General features: G+C 33.5%; 1 protein-coding gene and 1 long non-coding RNA gene across 15 annotated transcripts in view; one reads left to right on the top strand and one right to left on the bottom strand.

Annotated features, from left to right (window-relative positions):
• The window catches only part of PPM1A (protein phosphatase, Mg2+/Mn2+ dependent 1A), a 48,172-nt gene that overhangs the window by 18,216 nt on the left and 8,636 nt on the right, over positions 1-21,320 (top strand). For 11 of the 13 annotated variants that reach the window (XM_049113640.1, XM_049113639.1, XM_049113641.1 and 8 more), the window contains 3 exons: positions 13,283-14,136; positions 16,312-16,429; positions 20,591-20,699. In XM_049113640.1, coding sequence (XP_048969597.1) covers positions 13,283-14,136; positions 16,312-16,429; positions 20,591-20,699 — 1,081 coding nt within the window. Of the gene's footprint in view, positions 1-10,517; positions 10,570-13,282; positions 14,137-16,311; positions 16,430-18,358; positions 19,316-20,590; positions 20,700-21,320 lie in introns of those variants that run through there. The other 2 variants (XM_049113644.1, XM_035719778.2) reach the window with 2 other exon arrangements.
• Positions 1-21,320, bottom strand: part of LOC112657746 (uncharacterized) — a 52,916-nt gene that overhangs the window by 17,501 nt on the left and 14,095 nt on the right. For both annotated transcript variants that reach the window (XR_004817904.2, XR_003135267.3), the window contains exon 4: positions 11,651-11,748. This is a non-coding gene — a long non-coding RNA (uncharacterized LOC112657746). The remainder of the gene's footprint in view (positions 1-11,650; positions 11,749-21,320) is intronic.

The following is a 21,320-nucleotide window of genomic DNA, read 5'->3' on the forward strand; positions in this document are numbered from 1 at the left end:
GGTGATGAAAATACTTAATTTTTTTTTATAACAATGAGATTCATTATTTAGCATATAAAATTTATCTGATTTATTTTTTTTTTCACCCCCAAACCTGGGTTTGGTGGGCTTTTTATTTATTTAGGAGTTAAGAGATTTATTTATTTATTTATTTATTTATTTATTTATTTATTTATTTATAGAGACAGAGAGAGGCAGACACACAGGCAGAGGGAGAAGCAGGCTCCACGCAGGGAGCCTGATGTGGGACTCGATCCAGGGTCTCCAGGATCACGCCCCGGGCTGCAGGCGATGCTAAACCGCTGCGCCACTGGGGCTGCCCTGTTATCTGATTTAAATGAATGTTTTTAGTTTTGGAACCCAAGTTTTCAAAGTATGTGTGTAATTTTTATATGTGTATAACAAGTCTTTCTACTCAAAAGAGCTCTATACAAATCTTCATAACTTTAGGGAAGGCTGAAGACCTACTGAGCAACCCAAAGTAAAAAGCACTTCTGGATGAGAACTAATGATAAATATTCTTAGCCCTATGAGCTGTAAGCTAATGGGCCCTATAGGAAACTTGTACCTCTAAAGTAAAGATGTACAAATTTAAAGATTGCTATGATTTAGGTATATTAATTAAGAAAATGAGGGCACCTGGATGGCTCAGTGGTTGAGCTTCTTTCTACCTTTGGCTCAGGTCCTGGTATTGAGGGAGGGAGCAGGGAGCCTGCTTCTCAACTTCAGCCTATGTCTCCGCCTCTCCTGTGTCTCTCATGAATAAATAAGTAAAATCTTAAAAAAGAAAATGAGATACCAGAAGAGCATTAGTTAAATGAGATTAAGCTGTGCCTTACGGAGTAAGGTACCGTTATTTTCCTGGTGTTTTCTGATTCTCTCAGTAGAATAAATGTTGACTTAGAATATAAAGAATTGTGCTACTACCATAGCCATGTTCTAGGGAGTTGACATCAACAGAGAGATTAGTTAATAGTTCCTGGGCTTTCAGGGGCACTATACAAAGTCCAAAAAATTTCTTAGGGCTACTTTTGTGGACTATATATGCTACTTAATATTGTTGGAGAATTTTATTTTTTTCTCCTTATCCTTTGGCTGTAGGTTTTTTGAAGTGAACATATATATTTTTTTTTATTTCTTCAATTCAGTGAACTAAATTTATTGCATTTGTTTCTAATCTCTTGTCATCCTTTGAAATTTTAGTATCAATGATTTTTAATTCTTAATTTCCAAAAGTGGTATTTAATTCTTTCCCAATTTTCCTGGTGAATTTTTAAATAATATCTTCTCATTTTCCTATTTTTTTTTGGTGTGTGAAATCTTGTTAAACATTTCACACGTAGTTATTTTATATCTTATATTTGTTATGTTAACTCCTCCTGGCAACCTGTTTCCTTGTATATTTTGTGATTTTTTTCTTTGAGCTCATATTTTATTAAAAATAACATTCCTTCAACATCCGTATAACTACGATTTTATTTCCTCTTTTGGTAGCATGAAAAAAGTTTTCTTTTTTATATTTAATACCTAATTTAATCAGCCAAGTATTCTACTGTCCTTACCTGTTGTACCTCACTCCTGAATTTACCTTTCCTTTTGCTAAGATGTATATCTTTAGTAATCTTTCCCTGAAAGTATGTTTTATACATTACTTTCCTTTTTTAGCAAATAAAGAATTCTTGGTTAGTAGGTTCCCCCCACTCCCTTCCTATTAGTACCCTCAAGATAATTCATTGTATTATGAAACTTGGATCTCTGAGAAGTCTGATTTCTACCTAGTTGTTAGGCCTTTGTATGTAATTCTTCTCTTTATAGCAGTTTTTTAAATGATTACTTTTCTCTATTCTGTCACTACTATTTACTGTGCGACTTTGCGCGAGTTCTAAACAGAGATAAGGAGATAGTATCTGTAATATAATAGGGGTTGTAGCAATGATTATGTTAATATATGTAAAATATATGCAGGACAGAGCCCTGTTTTTTGAGTGTGGCATATTAGTATTTGTTCCCCTGTACTTGACAGCCCTGAACACAATCCCATGTGCCTAGGTATGTGTATGTTGGGCTATATGGAGGTACTCTTTGAAATACATTGTGGATCTAAATATGCATATCTTTCTTCAATTCTAGAAAATTCTTTGACCTTTATATTGTCCTTTTTTTCTGAAGATTATATTTTTAGGTAATCTCAATGCCCAGCATGGGATTTGAACATACAACCCTGAGATCAAGAGTTGCATGCTCTACCCACTTAGCCAGTCAGGCGCCCCTTTATTTTTGAATATTGTTTTACCAGTATTCCTCTTTAATTTCTGTGTTATTTTCTAGGCATTTCCTAAGTATCATTTTTCAATTTACAAACTTAACTCCTTGACTTTATAAAGCTAGAGTTATTTTTATTCCTCAATGAATATTTTTCTCCTTTTCAGGTTCTCTCTCTCTAATAGCCACCTATTCTGGTTTGATTTCTCATGTTTAAAATTTTTTCCTCTTCATGTCTATTGTTTTGTTTTTTTTTTAACTTTGGAAGGATCCTAAACACACATTTTAAGTTATTTTCAGATTGTTATTTTTCCTTCTAGTTTGAATTCCTACAATTGTTGATGCTGTTGGCTGTCTATCATAGTTTTTTTTCCTCATGTGTTTTGGAGTTTGGTTTTGTGTTCTCATATCAAATGGAAGTTTTTTGTTTTGTTTTCTTTGTTTTCACCCTTCTTATCCAGTGTTTTTGCATGTGCCAACATCTTGGCCCTGGGGTGCCTAGTCTGAAACCATGTCTTATATTGGAGGTGTGGTTTCTGATTCTTGATAACATCAGAATCAGGCTTCTCTCTCCAAGAAAAGACAGACTAAAAGAAGAGCTATACTTCTACTCACTGGGCACCTAACTTCATCTCAACTATAGCTCCAGGTTATGGTTAGTAGTTTTTTTTCAGCTCCTTTTATAGGCAACAGAGCCCTTCAACCCCAGGCATGAGTTTCAGGGAGCTTGAGTACTATCCCAGCCTTGCACCAGGCATTTTTAATCTCTGTTACTACTCATATAGGATGTAGACTCTTGTCCATCTCTGTTAGTTGAACCCGGGAGGCACATGGTTTCAGCTTCACAAAAAGCTTTGTATTACAAGAGTTTATCTTTAGCAGGTGGCTTGATCTTCTTAAAGATTTATTTATTTATTCATGAGAGCGAGAGAGAGAGGCAGAAACATAGGCAGAGGGATAAGCAGGCTCCTTGCAGGGAGCCCTACGTGGACTCGATCCCTGGACCCGGGATCACGCCCTGAGCCAAAGGCAGACACTCAACCGCTGAACCACCCCGCGTCCCTAGTCCTTTTGTTTTAAAGTACTTTTGGAATAGAAGGGCACTTCAGAGTGTGAATATAAAAACCATTTAAGTGGACGTCAATATTTAAAATCAATGTGTGTGGTACATGTCCTTTAGAAAGGTGGCAGTTTACTCTTCTACCTATGAGAAGCATATTTTATTTTACTCCTTAGCCAATACTGGACATTATAATTTTTGATAATAAAAAATAAATTTGCATTTACTGGCTACTGAGATTGGTTATTACTCCATGTATTTATTGTCCATTTGTATTATTTTATAAATTGAAGTGCCTGTTCTTTGTTTCTTTTCCTTTAAAGTGCTCATTTTATTGTCTTATTAAGAGACTTCTGTCTATTTTAGGAATATTAACTTTACCATACATCTTGCAAATACTTATTTACAGATATTTGCCTTTTAAGCTTATGAGTTTGGTTTTATAGTGTAGAAGTCTTATTCCTATGGAATTGCGTTTTGTTCCTTTAGAGTCTTTTTTTGCCCAATGCCAAAAAAAATGTTACACTTAGAAATTCCTTTCCTACCATAAGGTTATAGAAATATTTACCTAGATGTATTTGTATGGTTTTATTATAGTACTTCAAAATTAAATCTTTAATTACCTGGTAATTTTTTTAAGATGTGTGATAGGGAGGGAAGGATTGAAATAGGCCAGTTGTTTTAACACCATTTATTGAATTTTTGTTCTCACAGTTGTCTTTCCAGAGTCTCAATTCTATTATATTGATAAATCCTGTAACGGTAGTCCCTCTTAAATACTATAATTTGAAATTACTTTAATATTAGAAATGGAGAATGCTAATGTTTTTTAGAATGTTTGGCTATTCTCAAACATTTATTCTTTCATATAAATTTTGGGATCATTTCATCAAGGTCTGGGAACAAAAAGGCCCAGTTGTGGTTATACTGGATTTATTGATTAATAAAGGGAGGATAGCCATCTTTGCAATATTGAGTCTTCTTGTCTCAGAAAGAGGAGTGTCTTTTATTCTGAGGCTCTCTTCTTAAAAGTCCTGAATATTTCTTTGGTTATTTATTTAGGTATACTTTTATTGGCATCTTTTTATTTTCTAAGTGGTTATTATTAACAGCTTTCTGTATGTAGTCAGATAACCATACTGAACCTTTTTTCTTAATAATGTTTTAGATTTTGAGTTTCCCATCACACAGTTATTATCTGCAAATAGCAATTTGATCTCTTCTCATAATTTTATGCCTTTTTAAAAAATCTTAACCATATTGATCTCTATTTCTAGACCTCCCTAAGTATTAGGGTAAGAGTAGCAGGTATCCTTGTGTTTGCTTCTTTTCTGGGAATTGTTCTAATCACTATGCTTCCTCTTTGGCTTGAAATATATAGTACCGTATTATGGAATAAATTTTATCAGATGAAGAGATGATCATGTAGTTTTTTTCTCTTTGAACTTTTTAAAAAAGATGACATTAATAGGTTGCTAAATGTTGGCTCATAGTTAAATTCTTAAGATGAGCTCTACTTGGTGATTTGTTCTATATGCTTGTATTTTACTTTGGAGTTTTTGTATCTAAATATTTTTGGACTATAGTTTTATTTTTTGGTACTGTCTTTGCCATTTTTTAATCAGGATTATGGTAAGTTTGAAAAATGAACTGGGAAGCTTTTTTCTCTAGGTAATTTAGGTAATTGGGGCAGTATTATGTTTTTTAAGGCTTGCAAGATCTTGGTTGTGAAATTGTCTGATACACTTATTTTTCATAACTTTATTTTTTTTAAAGATTTTACTTATTTATTCATGAGAGACATAGAAGGCAGAGACATAGGCAGAGGGAGAAGCAGGCTCCCCACAGGGAGCCCAATGTGGGACTCCACCCTAGAACTCCAGGATCATGCCCTGAGCCGAAGGCAGACACTCAACTGCCAAGCCACCTAGGCGTCCCTCATAACTATATTTTGAAAACAATTTAAATTTACAGAAAATTTGAAGAAAGGTAGAGTGAACTTTCGTATTTACCTGAATGACTAATTTTTTTGCCACATTTGTTTTATAAATTTTCTTTTTTCCCTTTGTGCATATTCTTTTTGCACACACAAATATATATAAGCCAGTGCACAATTGCACATTACACTTTATTGTCATATCTCTGTGGTTTTCTTTAACCTGGAATGGTGGTTCTGCTTTTTTTATTTTGTTTTTCATGAGCTCTAGAGTTCTTTTGAAGGTTAGTTCTTTGGTAACTTTCTCATTTATTTCCAGAGTTACTGGTCTCTGTTTTGTTACTGCTTGAAAAAAATTTGGTAATTTGTTTTTCCAGAACATTGTCTATTTCCTCCACGTTTTCAATTTTATTAGCAAAGAATTGTACAATGTGTTTTATAAAAACAAAACAAAGCACCTATGTCTGAGGCAAGTATAGCTTGTTTGAGTTCTAATTTTGAATAATAGTTTTTCTCAGACTACCTAATGTTTTATCTCTTTTACTCATTTTTCTCTCATGATATCATGTTTACCTTAATTTTTCTTGATATATTCCTTAATGTATTTCTTTCCTTAGGTCTGTGTGTATGCAAGTGGTTGTTCTTTTTACTTTTTCAGTTGAGATTTAGTATACTGATTATCACTTTTTTACTAAGAAAATGAATTTTCCTGAGTAAGGTTTGGTCATATCTTACAAAATCTGATAAAAGGCTTTACTTATCATTATTGTTTCTAAATATTCTGTAATTGTAAAAATATGCAAACTCAATGCAAGGTTGATTAGAAGCTGGAAAGTAATTTCCAGATGTTTGAAGTTTTCTTCTTTCTTTATTGTTACCAACATCTACCGTTTAACATCTACCGTTATTGTTAAAGTCAGATAATATGGTCTGTGTCATTTGTTTTCTTTTTCTTTTTCTTTTTTATGAGGGGAGGGGTACCTGGGATAGGATGGGTGGGAGTATGTTAAGAAACTTTAAAGCTTTTGCTTTCCAATATTCAGTCAAGTTAAATGCGTGCTTTTTAATCAATATTTAAGCATATTTGAACAGAAAATATAGTCTTAATTTTAGCACATAGTATTTTTGAGTTTTGAATTATCTGACATAAAAATATTTAGCTCATAAAATTCATAAGTTAAAATTTTAGAGTACACGCTCCTCAATTTTTTTAAAAAAGTCTTATTTATTGACTTATTCCTTATGCTTTTCTTTCTCTGAAGTTAAAGTCACAACCCTTGACTTTTGTTACACAGTTGACCATTGGACACTATGGAGATTAGGAGCACCATAATTACTTATTCACGAGAGACACAAAGAGAAAGGCAGAGACATAGGCACAGGGAGGAGCAAGCTCCCTGCGGGGAGCCTGATGCAGGAATTGATCCCAGGACCCCCAGATCACGAACTGAGCCAAAGGCAGACACACTCAACCACTGAGCCATCCAGATGCCCCTATATACTATATTCTTAATATTAAAATTAGAGAAAAAATGTTAAGAAAATCATAACGAAGGGAAAATACATTTATAGTAATGTATTGCATTTATTTAAAAAAAAAAGTGACGTATAAGTAAGTGGACCTGTGCTGATCAGACCCATGTTTTTCAGGGGTCAGCTGTACTTGCTTAAGTGTATTCTGCCCATCCCAAAGTCCTATATATCCTATGACATCTCCATTTATTGTATTTCTGGTTTTGATTAATCTCTTGATAGCATTAATCTTTCTTTAAATAGGCTTTTAAAGACTTTATTTGAGAGAGAGTGAATTTGTGCACACTTGCATGCACACACAGGGGCAGAGACAGAGGGAGAAGGAGAGAGAATCCACAGCAGATTTCTCCCCTCAGCATGGAACCTGATGTGGAGCTCCATCCCAGGACTCTGAGATCATGACCTGAGCCAACATCAAAAGTTGGCCATTCAACTGACTAAGCCACCCAGGCGCCCCTGAATGATACTTTTTTAGTGCTGGCATAGTTGATAATAACTTTTCTGTTATCTTCACATATAAATGCCACCTTTGCTGGGTGTGGAATTCTGGGACTATCCTCCTTTACTCTCAACATTTTTAGGCATTACTTCATTATTGCATATTGTGACAAAAGTTTGAGCCCAACCTGATTTTATTTTTGTTTTTATTTTTTATTTTTTTGGACTGTTTCATTTGAGTTCTTGTATTCTTAAAATTTATTATCAAACTATACTTGGTGTTGGTTATTTTCTATTAAAATTACTACTTGATGAACACTTTCAATCATCAATTCAAATTTTCCCTCAGTTTAGGATTAATTTCTTTTTTCTCTGAAGTTTTATTTCTTCTCCATTATTTGATGTTCTTTTTACAGTGTACTAAGTAAATTGTTGGATCTGCATTGTTTGTATCCTTAACCTACTTCTATCTCTTTATTCTTAACTGCATACAGGGTGAGTTTTCTCTTACTTTGAATTTTACCCCTTGCAGATTGTTTTCTATAGGTTCTTTGCTCATTATTGTTCTACATGCCATTTAAAATATTACAATAATTTTTATCTCTTAAATTTCTTTCCTTAGCCCTATTAATACTTTTATACTCCAGTTTCTTATTGTCATACATATTTATTCTCTTACCTACCATTCTAGAGGGCACCATTCCAAAAGTGTTGGCAGGAATGTGTTCACTCTGGAGGCCTTAGGGAAGAATGCAGCATTCCTTGGATTGTAGCCATATATCTCTTGTAATCTTCAAGGCCAGCATCTTCAAATCTCTTCACATCATTTCTCCTCTGTGACAATTCTTGCGTTGCCTCTTTATACGGACACTTCTGATTGCATTTAGGGGCTTCAGTATAATCCAAAATAATCTCCCTATTCCAAGTTTCTTAGTAATCATGCCTGCAAAGACTCTTTCCAAATGAGGTAACATTTATGGGATTGAGACCTGGTACCTTTGAAGCCATTATTCAGCTAATTACAAGTATCATTCTGTTTTGCTTCTCTGAGATGAGGTAGCCACTTCATGAAAAATCAGATTAGAGTAAATCCTTATGGATTGAATGCTGTTACAGTCACAAGCATTGTCCTCTTTATCAAATGATGCAAGCTCACATGCCATGTGGTCAATAAGGAGGAGCAGTAGGAACTCTGGAGAACACATGTTCAGGGGCAGGGGCTAACAATATATGTGAAGATCAAATTCAGGCTACCAGTTTGTAGTCCTAGTTGGTAGCTGTTTTTTTCTTTTTTCATTCTCTGTAGGTTGATTTTTCTGTTGTAAAATAATTTTATCTCACAATCTTTATTTTAGTATCGGGAATAAAAAATTTTTAATGGAATTCATCAGCATGATTTTAGACTGAAATAGTATTTACTAATGCCATTTACCTAGGTATTCTTAGAATTTTAGGCTTCTCACTTCAACATTTCTCAGAACAAGGTAATTGTTCTGAAAATGGTTAATCAAGGTTGTTTATCAATGACAGAGTTAGAAATTAAGCTAAAGGATTTGTCTAAAGTCACATATTGGATGCATCTATAACTTTTAAGTTTAATCTTATAAAAGCTATTTCCATTTATAGACATAAAATGGGTGTCTCCTTAGTAGTAAATTGGATAAGTAGGCAATTTTGCAACTTCTTTTTACTTTATATGTGGGGTTTTGTTTTTTTTAGATGATTTTTAAGAAGCAGGTTATTTAAGAGAAACTAATGACACATCATAGAGATGAACATAGTTTTAAAACACAGTGAGTAGATATTTGCTTGGCTGGATTTCTCATTTAAAAAGTATGAGTGTATACTTTGATCCTTGTGTATCTTAAAATATCATCTGGTTCCCTTTCCTTCATACACATGAATAATAGTTCAGATGCCAGCATAAAGTGAGAAAAGGGCTTAGGTCTAAGCCTTGAATGTCAATATTAATGGCTTAGAAGATGAAGATGGGCCTGCAAAAGGAACAAGAATGGAAAAGCTAAGGGCAGGAGGAAAGTGGAGTGTGTGTAACATCTTGAAAAGCCAGTGGGAAGTTGGAAGAGGGAGTATCGAATGCTGTTGTAAGAGTCAGTGAAATCAGGACTAAAAATGTTCATTGGATTAAGCAATTTGGAGGAGCTCATTTGGTGGAATGGCCGGGCAATAATGTGGAGCATCAACACTTATTTTTAAGAAGTTGAATCACAAAGGGAAGGGAAAGGCAGATGGGTAGCTAGAGAAGAAGGAGTCACATAAAGACCAAGTCTGTTCATATATAAGCATTAGTGGGCAGTGTAGAATAAACATTTGGTAGTAGTAAAGAGTTTATATCCCACAGCCTACTGCACATGACTTGAATTTTGCCATATTATGTACACTGCCACCTATATTGCTAGTTCCATTTTTTTCCCTCTTTCCCCAAGGAGCTCCTAGTCTCTCATATATAGTTTTTTATCCCCCTCTTAATTCCCCCTAGTCTTTAGAATATAATTTCTCTACATTGTTTACATATGTCTATTTTGTTCTCTGTTTAGGGAGCCTGGAGGGGTTCTGTATTAGACTGTGTCCCCATAGGTAAACAGAGAAAGACCTTGTATGGTTTTACTCCTCAGTTTTTTTGCTAAGAGACTGCTCAAACTGTTACTTGAATGATTCTTGTTTTGGGGCTAATATGTTACTTAAGGATCTTAACAGTTGACTATATAGAGCTTTTATGGGGCGGGCGGGGGGAGGGGGCAGGATATTTGAGCAGATTAAACCAAATGACAAGGTTTAAGATTTTTTGCTATGATTATGGGATCAATTTTGCTTAATAAAAACCAGTGGATGAACTTTAATGAATGACTTCCTGGCCCAACCTTAGAATTTTTCAATTTAGGAGTTAGTTTGGTTTTCAAAGACAAAAAGTGTTCACTAAATTTTCTGATTATATCAAAGATGAATTCAGTCTTGTGATTGTCATAGTACTTTGTTTTGAAAAGTTCAGATCAACTGATAAGCTAGTGTTGTGGTGAGATCCATCCAGCATGTGCTCAGAGTAGATTTAAGACGAAGCGACTCTAGAATTTCTCTTAGAAACTAGCTTAAGCTTTCATGGGCAAATTGAATCTCCTTGGATTTACTATTTATAGATATATGCCAACTTAATAATTTGACTATATAATTAGTAGTCCACTTCTGGAAGATGACTATGTAAACATAGTATTTATAAGTAAGTAGTTTCTGGTAAGTGTTGTATTTGCATAACCATCTGCTATATTTATGTAGCTATTGTTGGCTGCTTCACTTGGATTCTACAAATTACTCAGAATCCCAGGAGGTAAGATTTCTGAATTGTCTATTTTCACTTTGTGAAAGTCCAACCACAAAATTATTAATTTGTCCTTGATGTATGTAGATTTTTATATTTGCTCTGGATCTGTACCTAAAATTTTATCAGATGGTTGACTTGGTTTGTTACGTATTTACATTTCTAATACATTTTTTGAAAGTTTGGGTTTTGTTTTTAGGAATTTTACCCTGTTTATCTTCAAAGAATTATTTATTTGATAGTTTTATATATATATATCTGGAAAATAGCTACTGGACTTTTCTGCAAAAGAAAATAATAAGTTCCCTATTAGGTAATATCAGAATCCAGATGTGACTATGTGTGTAGGAATGTAGTAATAATTAGTTTGCTGAGTGCCTTATTTTTGCCTACCTCATTTAAACCTTGAAGCAACATTCAGAGGTAAGTATAAGTATGTTCTTTGTACAGATAAGGAATGCTATATTAGTAGATATCAAGCATCTTAAGTGTATCTCTCTCCTCTCCTTTAGCCTAGCTAAAGGTATTGAGGTACAGAGATGAGGCAAATTGCTTTTGACCTTCAGCATATGACTTAACTTCATGATGGCTCAGTCATCATCTAGCCATTTACCTATCTGGGCATCCCATCTAATCTTTTCTACAGATGCATAGATGCCTAGGTTCCAACCCTATCCTGGAAATTCTGATTTGTTAATTATAATTTTTCGAAAAGTCCACAAATAATTCTTTTGTATATCCATGATCAAGACCATTGTCTTAGTAGTAAATGGTACTTGAATTAGAGTCCTGATTCCTCTAAACTTACCAGTTGAGTAACCTTGGCCAAGTTCTTTTGTCTTACTAAGATTCATCTATAAATTGAAGATATATTATTACCCAATTTAGAGGGTTGTTGAGAATGAATGAATGATTTAGAATTATTCTTAAATATTGTCTGCTCTTAAGATATCATCATTATGTTATCCTTTGTCCAGTCAAAGCACTCACTCTTATCATAATAATGTATACCAACTTGATATCTGGTAATCTAATCATAAAGATTAGATTTTACTCTCATAAAGAATGATGGCTAGTTTTCATTATTTACCTTCATTAGTGGAATTGTACTGGGGGACAGAGGAGTAGGCAGGAGATTGTTTGATCACACCAATCAGCCAAACTTCTCTCTTGTGTATTAGTTTGGCCCTGGTAGGAAAAGAAGGGGGAAAAGGTTACTGGGAAACTATTACCTTCCTAAGGAGTTTTTCTTACCCTTTTTCTCCCAACTTCTTCTCAGAGCTTAGCATCACTAGCATCATCAATCCCTTAGTCTCATAACTGCATCCTGATTTATCTAGGTACTTTTACCTACCCATATTTCCCCTCACCATTTTACCTCCATTAAATTTAATTCTGTCCTTCTTTTAGATTGGTTTGAGTTCAGTTGTGACTTATTTGATGACTTTGATCCCATGTCTCTACATTCCTAGGCTATTACTCAAGTAAAGGTCAACCTAAATTTTAACCAGCTGTCTCTCTGTGTTGTATGGGCCCATTTCAGACCAGAATTTTTAGCTTTTGATTATTGGGAAAGGATTAGATAGCTCAGCTTTCCTGCTTGTCCACATGGCTGTTCCTAGACCCTCGAATCTCCTTTACTATTTATACCTAATGGTCATAGAATATAATAATAATGATACACGTGATTACTGCTAAGTTGATAGAACAGTAGATCACAATAGGTTGATTTTGTTATATATAACAAGCTTTGTTGTGTGTATATATAATTGCTTTGCACTTTGGCAGTTGAGGTTGTACTCCTTATTGTAATTTAATAACTAATGGCTTTTTCAAAGACTGAAAAACCTATGGAAAAGGTAGAATTTGAACTAGATTTTGCAAGATGGATATACTTTTTTCTTTAAGTAGGGAGGGGGGCAAGGGTTTCCAGTTAAGGGGACTGATATGAGCAGACACTTAAAGGAATGAGTGTGCAAATTTGGATCATTGTGAGTAGATCATTTTTTTACTTTTTCAGAGAGTTCATATAGTAGGAACAAAATTGTAGGTAGTTGAGAATAAAACTAGAAAATCCTAAATATTCAACCAAGATGCTTTGAATTAGTAGGCTTTTGGTATGTTGTGAATTCATTTGGCTTTTTCTTGATTAACATACACATACAATTTAGAGAGAGATTCACCTGTTCATTGCATCCTAAAACACTTGTCCTGGTTCATGGAAACTGATAACCACTGCCAGTCTCCTTTCTACCTCAGGTGGTTGTTTCTGGTGGGGAAGTGTCATGTCAGCTACTTTTATCTTGATGCCTGAGTTCCCTCTGCCTGTTGTTCATTCTAAGTTGTGCCTGATCAACCTCTCTCCCAATTCTTTCTTGTTAATCTCTAGGTTCTAAGTCAGCAACACAATAAGTGTCTGCTTATAAGAGTTGTGATTTTTTTTTAAAAGATTTTTATTTATTTGAGAGAGAATGAGAGAGAGCATGTGAGCATGAGTGGTGGGAGGGGTAAGGGAGGGAGAAGTCCGCTTCCCACTGAGTGGGGAGCCAGATGACATGGGGTTCAATCCCAGGATCATGAGCTGATGCTTAACCGACTGCCCCTGAGTTGTGATTTCTTAATTAAAGCTTTCTTTATATCTCTTTCACTCTTAAAAAGGATGTTGGAAATGTATTTTATATATAAGATAGTTATTAACTTTTCTGTTTCTCTTCCTTTGCAGACCTAGAATATCAAGACATAATGGGAGCATTTTTAGACAAACCAAAGATGGAAAAACATAATGCCCAGGGGCAGGGTAATGGGTTGCGATATGGGCTAAGCAGCATGCAAGGTTGGCGAGTTGAAATGGAGGATGCACATACGGCTGTGATCGGTTTGCCAAGTGGACTTGAAACCTGGTCATTCTTTGCTGTGTATGATGGGCATGCTGGTTCTCAGGTTGCCAAATACTGCTGTGAGCATTTGTTAGATCACATCACCAATAACCAGGATTTTAAAGGGTCTGCAGGAGCACCTTCTGTGGAAAATGTAAAGAATGGAATCAGAACAGGTTTTCTGGAGATTGATGAACACATGAGAGTTATGTCAGAGAAGAAACATGGTGCAGATAGAAGTGGGTCAACAGCTGTGGGTGTCTTAATTTCTCCTCAACATACTTATTTCATTAACTGTGGAGACTCGAGAGGTTTACTTTGTAGAAACAGGAAAGTTCACTTCTTCACACAAGATCACAAACCAAGTAATCCGCTGGAAAAAGAACGAATTCAGAATGCAGGTGGTTCTGTAATGATTCAGCGTGTGAATGGCTCTCTGGCTGTATCGAGGGCCCTTGGGGACTTTGATTACAAATGTGTCCATGGAAAAGGTCCTACAGAGCAGCTTGTCTCACCAGAGCCTGAAGTCCATGATATTGAAAGATCTGAAGAAGATGATCAATTCATTATCCTTGCATGTGATGGTATTTGGGATGTTATGGGAAATGAAGAGCTCTGTGATTTTGTAAGATCCAGACTTGAAGTCACTGATGACCTTGAGAAAGTTTGCAATGAAGTAGTCGACACCTGTTTGTATAAGGTAGCTAGACTTTATTTTAAAAGATAAAAATGATTTTATGTCATCTTAATTATTACTCTCGTATTTAATCATTTTAGAAACTAGTTCTCAGAAATGAGTTTTGGGCACAAAACTGTAGGATACTCTTTACCAATTATGAACATTTAGGAAACATTTTTAGAAATTATCCAATTACTAAATATGCAAGAGTTATAATCTGAATGGTCTTTTAGTAACCATGACTACCTCAGCTTTTTAATATTGTAGAAGATTATCAAAGGCAGAAAGACTATATCATGGTGTGTGTCTTAAAAGGAAAGGCATGGGGGGGGGAGGGTTAGGCCCCTGTGTCTAATGAATAAAAAGCATTTTAGAATTTTAATAATTTATTTTTATCATGTGATATTGCCTTACATTCATGGAAGTACTTTGAGACTATAGTCTAATGAATCTGTAGCACTAACAAAGTTTAGTGATTAACTAGCATGATATGATAAAAATAGCCTTGAACGCGGAGTCAGAAGAACTTGGTGTAAGACTGTGTATGACTTCAGGTAAGCTATTTCAGCTTTCTGGAAAATCAGTTTCTTTAACTGTAAAAAAGGTAAGAGATACTATCACCCTGTCTCATGGGGTTGTTGGGATGATCAAAGGGGATCATATCGTAGATGAGCCAGCTCAGCCCCTTTATTTTACAGAGGAGGAAGCTGAGCAAGAGGGAGCCCACCTGAGTCAGGCCTTGAGTCAGGCTTACCTCTGTCACTTTTGTACTCCATAGTCTTGGACCAATTGTTCAGCCTCTCTCAGCTATTGAGTAGAGATCATAGTATCTAACTTATAGGACTGCTGAGGAATTAAATTTTTTGTTAGTAATTTTTTCTTTTTCTTTAACAAATGTTGATTTTATAAAACTTCTGAGGCTACATATTTGATTTTCTTTTAACATGTAGAAATAGAAAGCCATCTTTATGTTCTCTGTAGTTTTATAAGCATACTGCCAGCTCTACTTAAAATCTTAATTAAAATCTGATCATACTTAGAAATCAGATTTATGTAACATCCAACACAAATCAAGCTTATGTAATATCCAGCAGATATGTTAAAAACAACAACAACAACAAATAGAGCAGCAACTTACTAGTGCACACTACTGATTTCTGAATTTGAGGAGACCCGAACAGTGATGCATATGTTCTTTGTCCCTTCTAGTATGCATAAAAGTAGTATCCATTTGTTGGTCTTAATTCTGGAACTCTTGAGAATTAAATAGTCACTGGCTAAATTAAATGCTATTTTCTTGAGAGAATTGTAACATTCAGACACTAGTAAATTAGGACTCATCTAACACTTTATCTCTTCTGCATTCTCCATTTTAAAAATTATTCAGTACCTTATCATCTGCCGCATTTTATACTGTTTTTATCCAAGATTCTTTTTAATATTAAATTCCTTGGTTTACTTAAACTAATGGCATAAGGTCAGTTCTCCCATATTGAGGAATCAGATACTTAAGATGTAAAATTTAACTCCAGTTCCTAAGAGAGAGAGGAATATTAGGGATGCTAACATTGATTCAGGTATTTTAATCATACCTAGGTATCTTTAAAAATAAATATATTTCCTAAAAGTTAATTTTTTTAAATTATGAAAATTTTAAAAATGTTTAAATTATATATATAGCTTTACTTCTAATTCCATGTTTCTATTTATTATGAAGCAAATTAGTTTAAATATAAGTGTCTCAAGTATACATGTAAGTATAGGTCAAATCCTCTTGTAAGTAATGCCACTAGAATTTTCAGTTTTGTTGAATGAGTGTGTGTGTGTGTATGTTTGTGTATTTTTATTAGGTATCACTTCAAATTAAGTAGGCCACCAGTAAAATGTTCAGAAATCTTTTTGCTGTATAGCATTAAAAAAAATGATTGTTGTAGTGGAGGTTAACCTGTAGTGTTTCTCCTGTCTTTTGGAGTGTTAGTTATACCGTATACCATATGTAGTATATGTGTACAGGGGTGTGCCTCTCTACATATGCATATTTTTTCTCCTTGAAATATATATATATATATATATATATATATATATATATATGTATGTTAGAGCAAGTATAATTAAAATTGTCATGGCTGTAGAAGTTCTCAAGGCTTTAAAGAGCAAGACAAAAGCATAATATTTCTCAAACTTTTTTCTTCCCAGGGAAGTCGAGACAACATGAGTGTGATATTGATCTGTTTTCCAAATGCCCCCAAAGTATCACCAGAAGCAGTGAAGAAGGAGGCAGAATTGGACAAGTACCTGGAAAGCAGAGTAGAAGGTGGATCATTTAACAAAAAATAAGTAGCTTTAATTAAAGAAAAACCTCAACACAATCAAACTTTAATATTTTAGCTTTTAGATCTTTACATGCCTTTGACATCTAGTGTTTAGTGTACAAAAGTGGGAAAGGGCATTTCTGTAGTAACTGTTCAGATGCTTTTGATTGTCCTATTACAGTTATATTAGAAATAAGAACTAGTGTGACCCTATACATTCTGTTCAGGATACTTTTGTTTAAAAAGGCTAAAAAGTGTTTGTATGCTTTGAAATTCTTGATGAATTCACTGGCATGAGTAATTTTATGCCAGGAAAGTCTGATATGTGGTTTATTTAATTATAAGCAGATTATTTATGATGGTAATAATTTGAATACCATCTTTCTGTGTAAAGCTATGTATACGGATTTAAGATCTTTAGGACTTTTTTTTTTTAATAACTTGAAGATCACAGCCTGGTTATTAGAAACTTTCATATGCCACAGCTTTTACAAATATATTTTAAACTGTTTCAAGTCATCTTGCCTAAGCCATAAACTTCCTCACCAAGACAACATAGACCTGAATAGAAGATACACTAGGTGTCTACTTGGCAGAAATATAAATGCTGAATAAAAGCAAAAATAAGTTGGGAATTCCAGAAATATGTTTGTCTTAATTCTGCAAATTACTTTGAGACAATTAGAAAGATGTTTGTAACTCTCTAGTGTAATGCCTTTAAATATTTGAAAAAATATAAATGACCTTATATGCAGCTACTACTTATAATGCTAAGGTCTCCCCAGAGAATTCCATTTCGCTACATATATGCAATAAGCATATAGATTTGCAGTTTCTTTAAGCAGAAAAACTTGACATGCCTATGATAGCGTTAAAATGCATTTTGGGCTCCTAATGTCATGAATTTGCACGTTAAAGATCTAATAGCATGTAAGCGTTGACCTACACACTATTATATTCCGCTGTGCCTACATTATTAAAACTAATATGCACTTTAATTTTGTTTTCTCCCTTTTTACTGTTTGATATCAATTATAATCAGTCTGCTATTAGAATCATGATTGGTTTTGATTTTCAGTACTATCTAGAGCTGCTATTTTGTTTTTATCGCTTTCCCCCACATGATAGTGATATATCTAGTATATGTATGTACTATTTAGTATTTCATTCATTGGACATACTATTCAATGGGTTTGTTTTCTCACTACTACCTAAGGCTCTTGGAATTTTTATATTTTAAATGAATCATTTTGAAATGTTATTTATATATATAATACAGTAAAATAAAATATTTAGAATGCTACCAAGTTATCACATTGGTTCAAACTGCTGGCTAGTGGAAAAATGAAACCGTAAGAATATGTATTGGGATAAATTGGTATTTGATTTATTGGCACTTTTAAGTAATTTGGGTGTACATGTTTTCTTACTGATTTAAAGAATAAGTACTTCCGTTTCATTTACTATGAAATAGGATCATGTTTTTAGAAATGAATTACAACATTTCTCTTTCGTGTGCACTCTTTTAAGTTTTTGGTGCAATTCTAAATAATTGCTTTATATACATAATTTTATGTTATAATATTAAGTTTTTTTATTGCTTTTTATCAAGGAAGAATTACCACCTGAACAGTTTACATCAATACTCAGTATTTTTGATATGTTGAAGTATTATACTTGTATCATTCAATTTGAGATTACTATGTTACAAATCAAGTTTCATATTCTTTATTGATGAATTATTCTTTATTGAGGTAGGTTTGATAAGACTGCAACTAGAGGATAAATATTACATTAATTAAAATTGCTACTATATTTTAAAACATAGAATGTAACTATATTGCAAAAGTTGTTCTAAGTAAAAAGTACTGCATTCAGCTTCTAAAACAGGCACTGAATATTTTTCTTTTTTTTTTCTTTATTTCTTTAAGTACATGTCTTCAAAATTGCTGTGACCTACTAAACCTCATTTTATTTATTTTGCATACTTTTGGCTTCTCTGTCCACACCATCAAAGGAAAGACTTTTCAGCGCTCCTATTACCTGTGCCCTTCTAAATACTTGACTCTCTCTAGGGTTGCGATGAAAAGACTCAGCTCATAATTTAAACTATATCACTTAAGTTTGTGGTCTTTCTAAGCCAATTTAAGATTGTTCTTGTACTTTTTAAATCTTTTCTGCTGACTGCCCGAGCTTTAAAGTTGTTAATTTGGAGATGACTGCTAGGATCCCTCAGACTTGGTGTGGAGGGAAGTGGGGAAGAGCAGAATGTGTTTATATGTTAGTATGAGAAACATATCTTCTATACATATATATATATTCTTTAGTAAAAGCATTCAATCTTTTTACAATTCTATTTAAAATGTATAGTCCAAGAGCAAGTGAAGGAATATTTCTTAAAATTCATTTTGTTTTCCTTTTTAAAAGCAGAAGCAATGCTAGTGTAGCATTAATGGTAAGACAGTTTAAATGTATTGTCCCATGTGGAATAGGAGTTATTAACTGTTTTTAAAGCCTTACATTATTTTTTTTTAAAGAATTTGTCTTCCTGTAATTTTCTTCACAATTAAAATACCCCAATATTTTAACAAAGGAGATGTAAGATACATCAAATATAGGTGATTAAGGTAATGTTTTTTAGACCTGAAACTATCATTGCTTGAATTTATCATCAGTGTTCATTTCTATTGTATTTAGTTATCTATCCAATAATTGTATTGGCTTAGCAGAGACTGTATGTTAAGTGTATTACAGCTTTAGATTGTGAAATTGTGCAGCATAGGTAAACATCAAAACCCTTTATTTTTGTACAGCAGATTTCCAGCATTAGAACCATGTAGAATACTAGCTGTTAAAGATTATACAATAAAGGAACTTGGCAAACCAAATCTGAGATCCTTGCTTTTTGTTCAGATTTAAGACTGGTTTAAAAAAAAAAAAGGCAAAAAAATAATACATGGTGAAATTTGGCCTTAATTCCAAAAGGACAATTTGAGCCATTTAAAGAAATATGAGTAGCAGTGTCTGTTTTTTAATATAATGTGGCCTTAATGAGGAATTGATATTTTGAGACTTGATCCAAAGGATGGAAGATCTTTATATGCATTGTGATTTTCAAAGGTATTTACAAATTGAGAACTAGAATGATAATTTTATTGCCCTAATGATGACAAAGAAAATGTCTTAGTATAAACATTTAAAAACAGATAATTGAGCAAAACTTGAACTTTTAATTTACAAATACCTTTAGTATGATCTTGCATTTAGAAAAAATAACTCCAAGAAAAGACTTCTTATACTTGATAGTTTGAGAATTCTTTAAGTTGTTTGTACATAATTGTTGGTATTCTGTGGTATGAATAACAGTATGCATCTACATGGCAACACTGCAGATCATATCACTGACCCATTTTGTAACTGGATGTTTTGAAATTAACAATTTTAAATACAGTTGTATGGTTTTTTTAATTTTTTCTTTGTAAAAATTTATCATGAAATTTAGATTTTTTTCCATTCCATATGCCCTGTTCAAATAACGAACTAAGGAAATGGTATTACATAGCTGTTTACTGCTTAAAGATCTTCAGACAAAAATTAAGCTATGAGTGGTATTCAGTTATATAACCTAACCTGCACATGCTACTTACATATCATTTTGCAAATACAAAGATACGTAAAAATGATTTGGGTTAGTATATAATCAGTAAATTCCATTATATTTAAAAGGTTTTTTTCCCTTTCAAATTTTGATGTTGGTTTTTTTTTTTTTTAAACTGCAAAATTCAGGAAACATGTTTCCAGTCTGAAGAGAGGAGTTGACCTCCTCAGAAGTAACTAGTTGGCATCTTAAGAATATTCTCATTCATATACCCATATCCTTGATGATGTAATATACTGATTTTAACATGACATTTTTCCACATTTTTATCTTGTTTATTTTCATTCTTTGAAGTTAATCTGGAAAGTATCTCATTTTTTGTGTTATTTTGTGCATCCCTTTGTCAAATTTTCAAAGGTCAACTTGATTTTTTTCCTAATACCAGCTTAGAAAATCTCAGATGTGGTAAATGCCATCTTTAAAAACCTAAGTTATCTTTGTTTCAGTTTTTTTTAAAAAATTAAATTTGGATAACACTTACAAAAAAAGTACTTCTGATTCCCAGAAATCATAAAGAAGCAGGGGGAAGGCGTCCCTGACTTAGTCCATGTGATGCGCACATTAGCAAGTGAGAACATCCCCAGCCTCCCACCGGGGGGTGAATTGGCAAGCAAGTAAGTTATATTCTGCATCCTGTTAAAATTTATCTCAGTACATAAAAATGTTAGGTGTTCATTGATCAGATGTATACTTACCTAATGGCTAAAGTGATGCAATTACCTGTATCTTCAAATGTTTAGCCTGTGATTCATTGTTTTTCATTATTAATGATAAAATGCCGTGTGTTTAGGATAGATGTCAGAATGTCATTGTTTGTAACTGACTGTACTGAAGGCTGTCTTTAGTGGAGGCTTGGGTTACATTGATTGCCTGATAGCATTAAATAGTGAAAGAATTTTTTAAACTAAATTATGTAGCACTACAAAATTCTAATTGTCATTTTTATTATTATTACATTTATTACATTTTTATTACATTATAATTTGATTTTGTCAATCCCTGGATAATTTATCATCCCAGGGATGAACATCTTTCTCTTCTTCCATCTAAGCCATTTTTTTTTTCCATTTTTCTACATCTCTGATTTTCCCACTGTTTTTGGTTGTTGATTCCTAGTTGGTTGGATTTTGTTGTGAGGGAAGATAGGAGGATGCGTTTCTTGCTTTTTTTTCTATGTGAACTCCAGTTCATAGAACTGGACTAATTTGTGTCAGATATTAATTAAGCTTACATCT

This window comes from Canis lupus, chromosome 8 (genome assembly GCF_003254725.2).
Source record: "Canis lupus dingo isolate Sandy chromosome 8, ASM325472v2, whole genome shotgun sequence".
In the NCBI taxonomy this organism is placed as follows: Eukaryota; Metazoa; Chordata; class Mammalia; order Carnivora; family Canidae; genus Canis; species Canis lupus.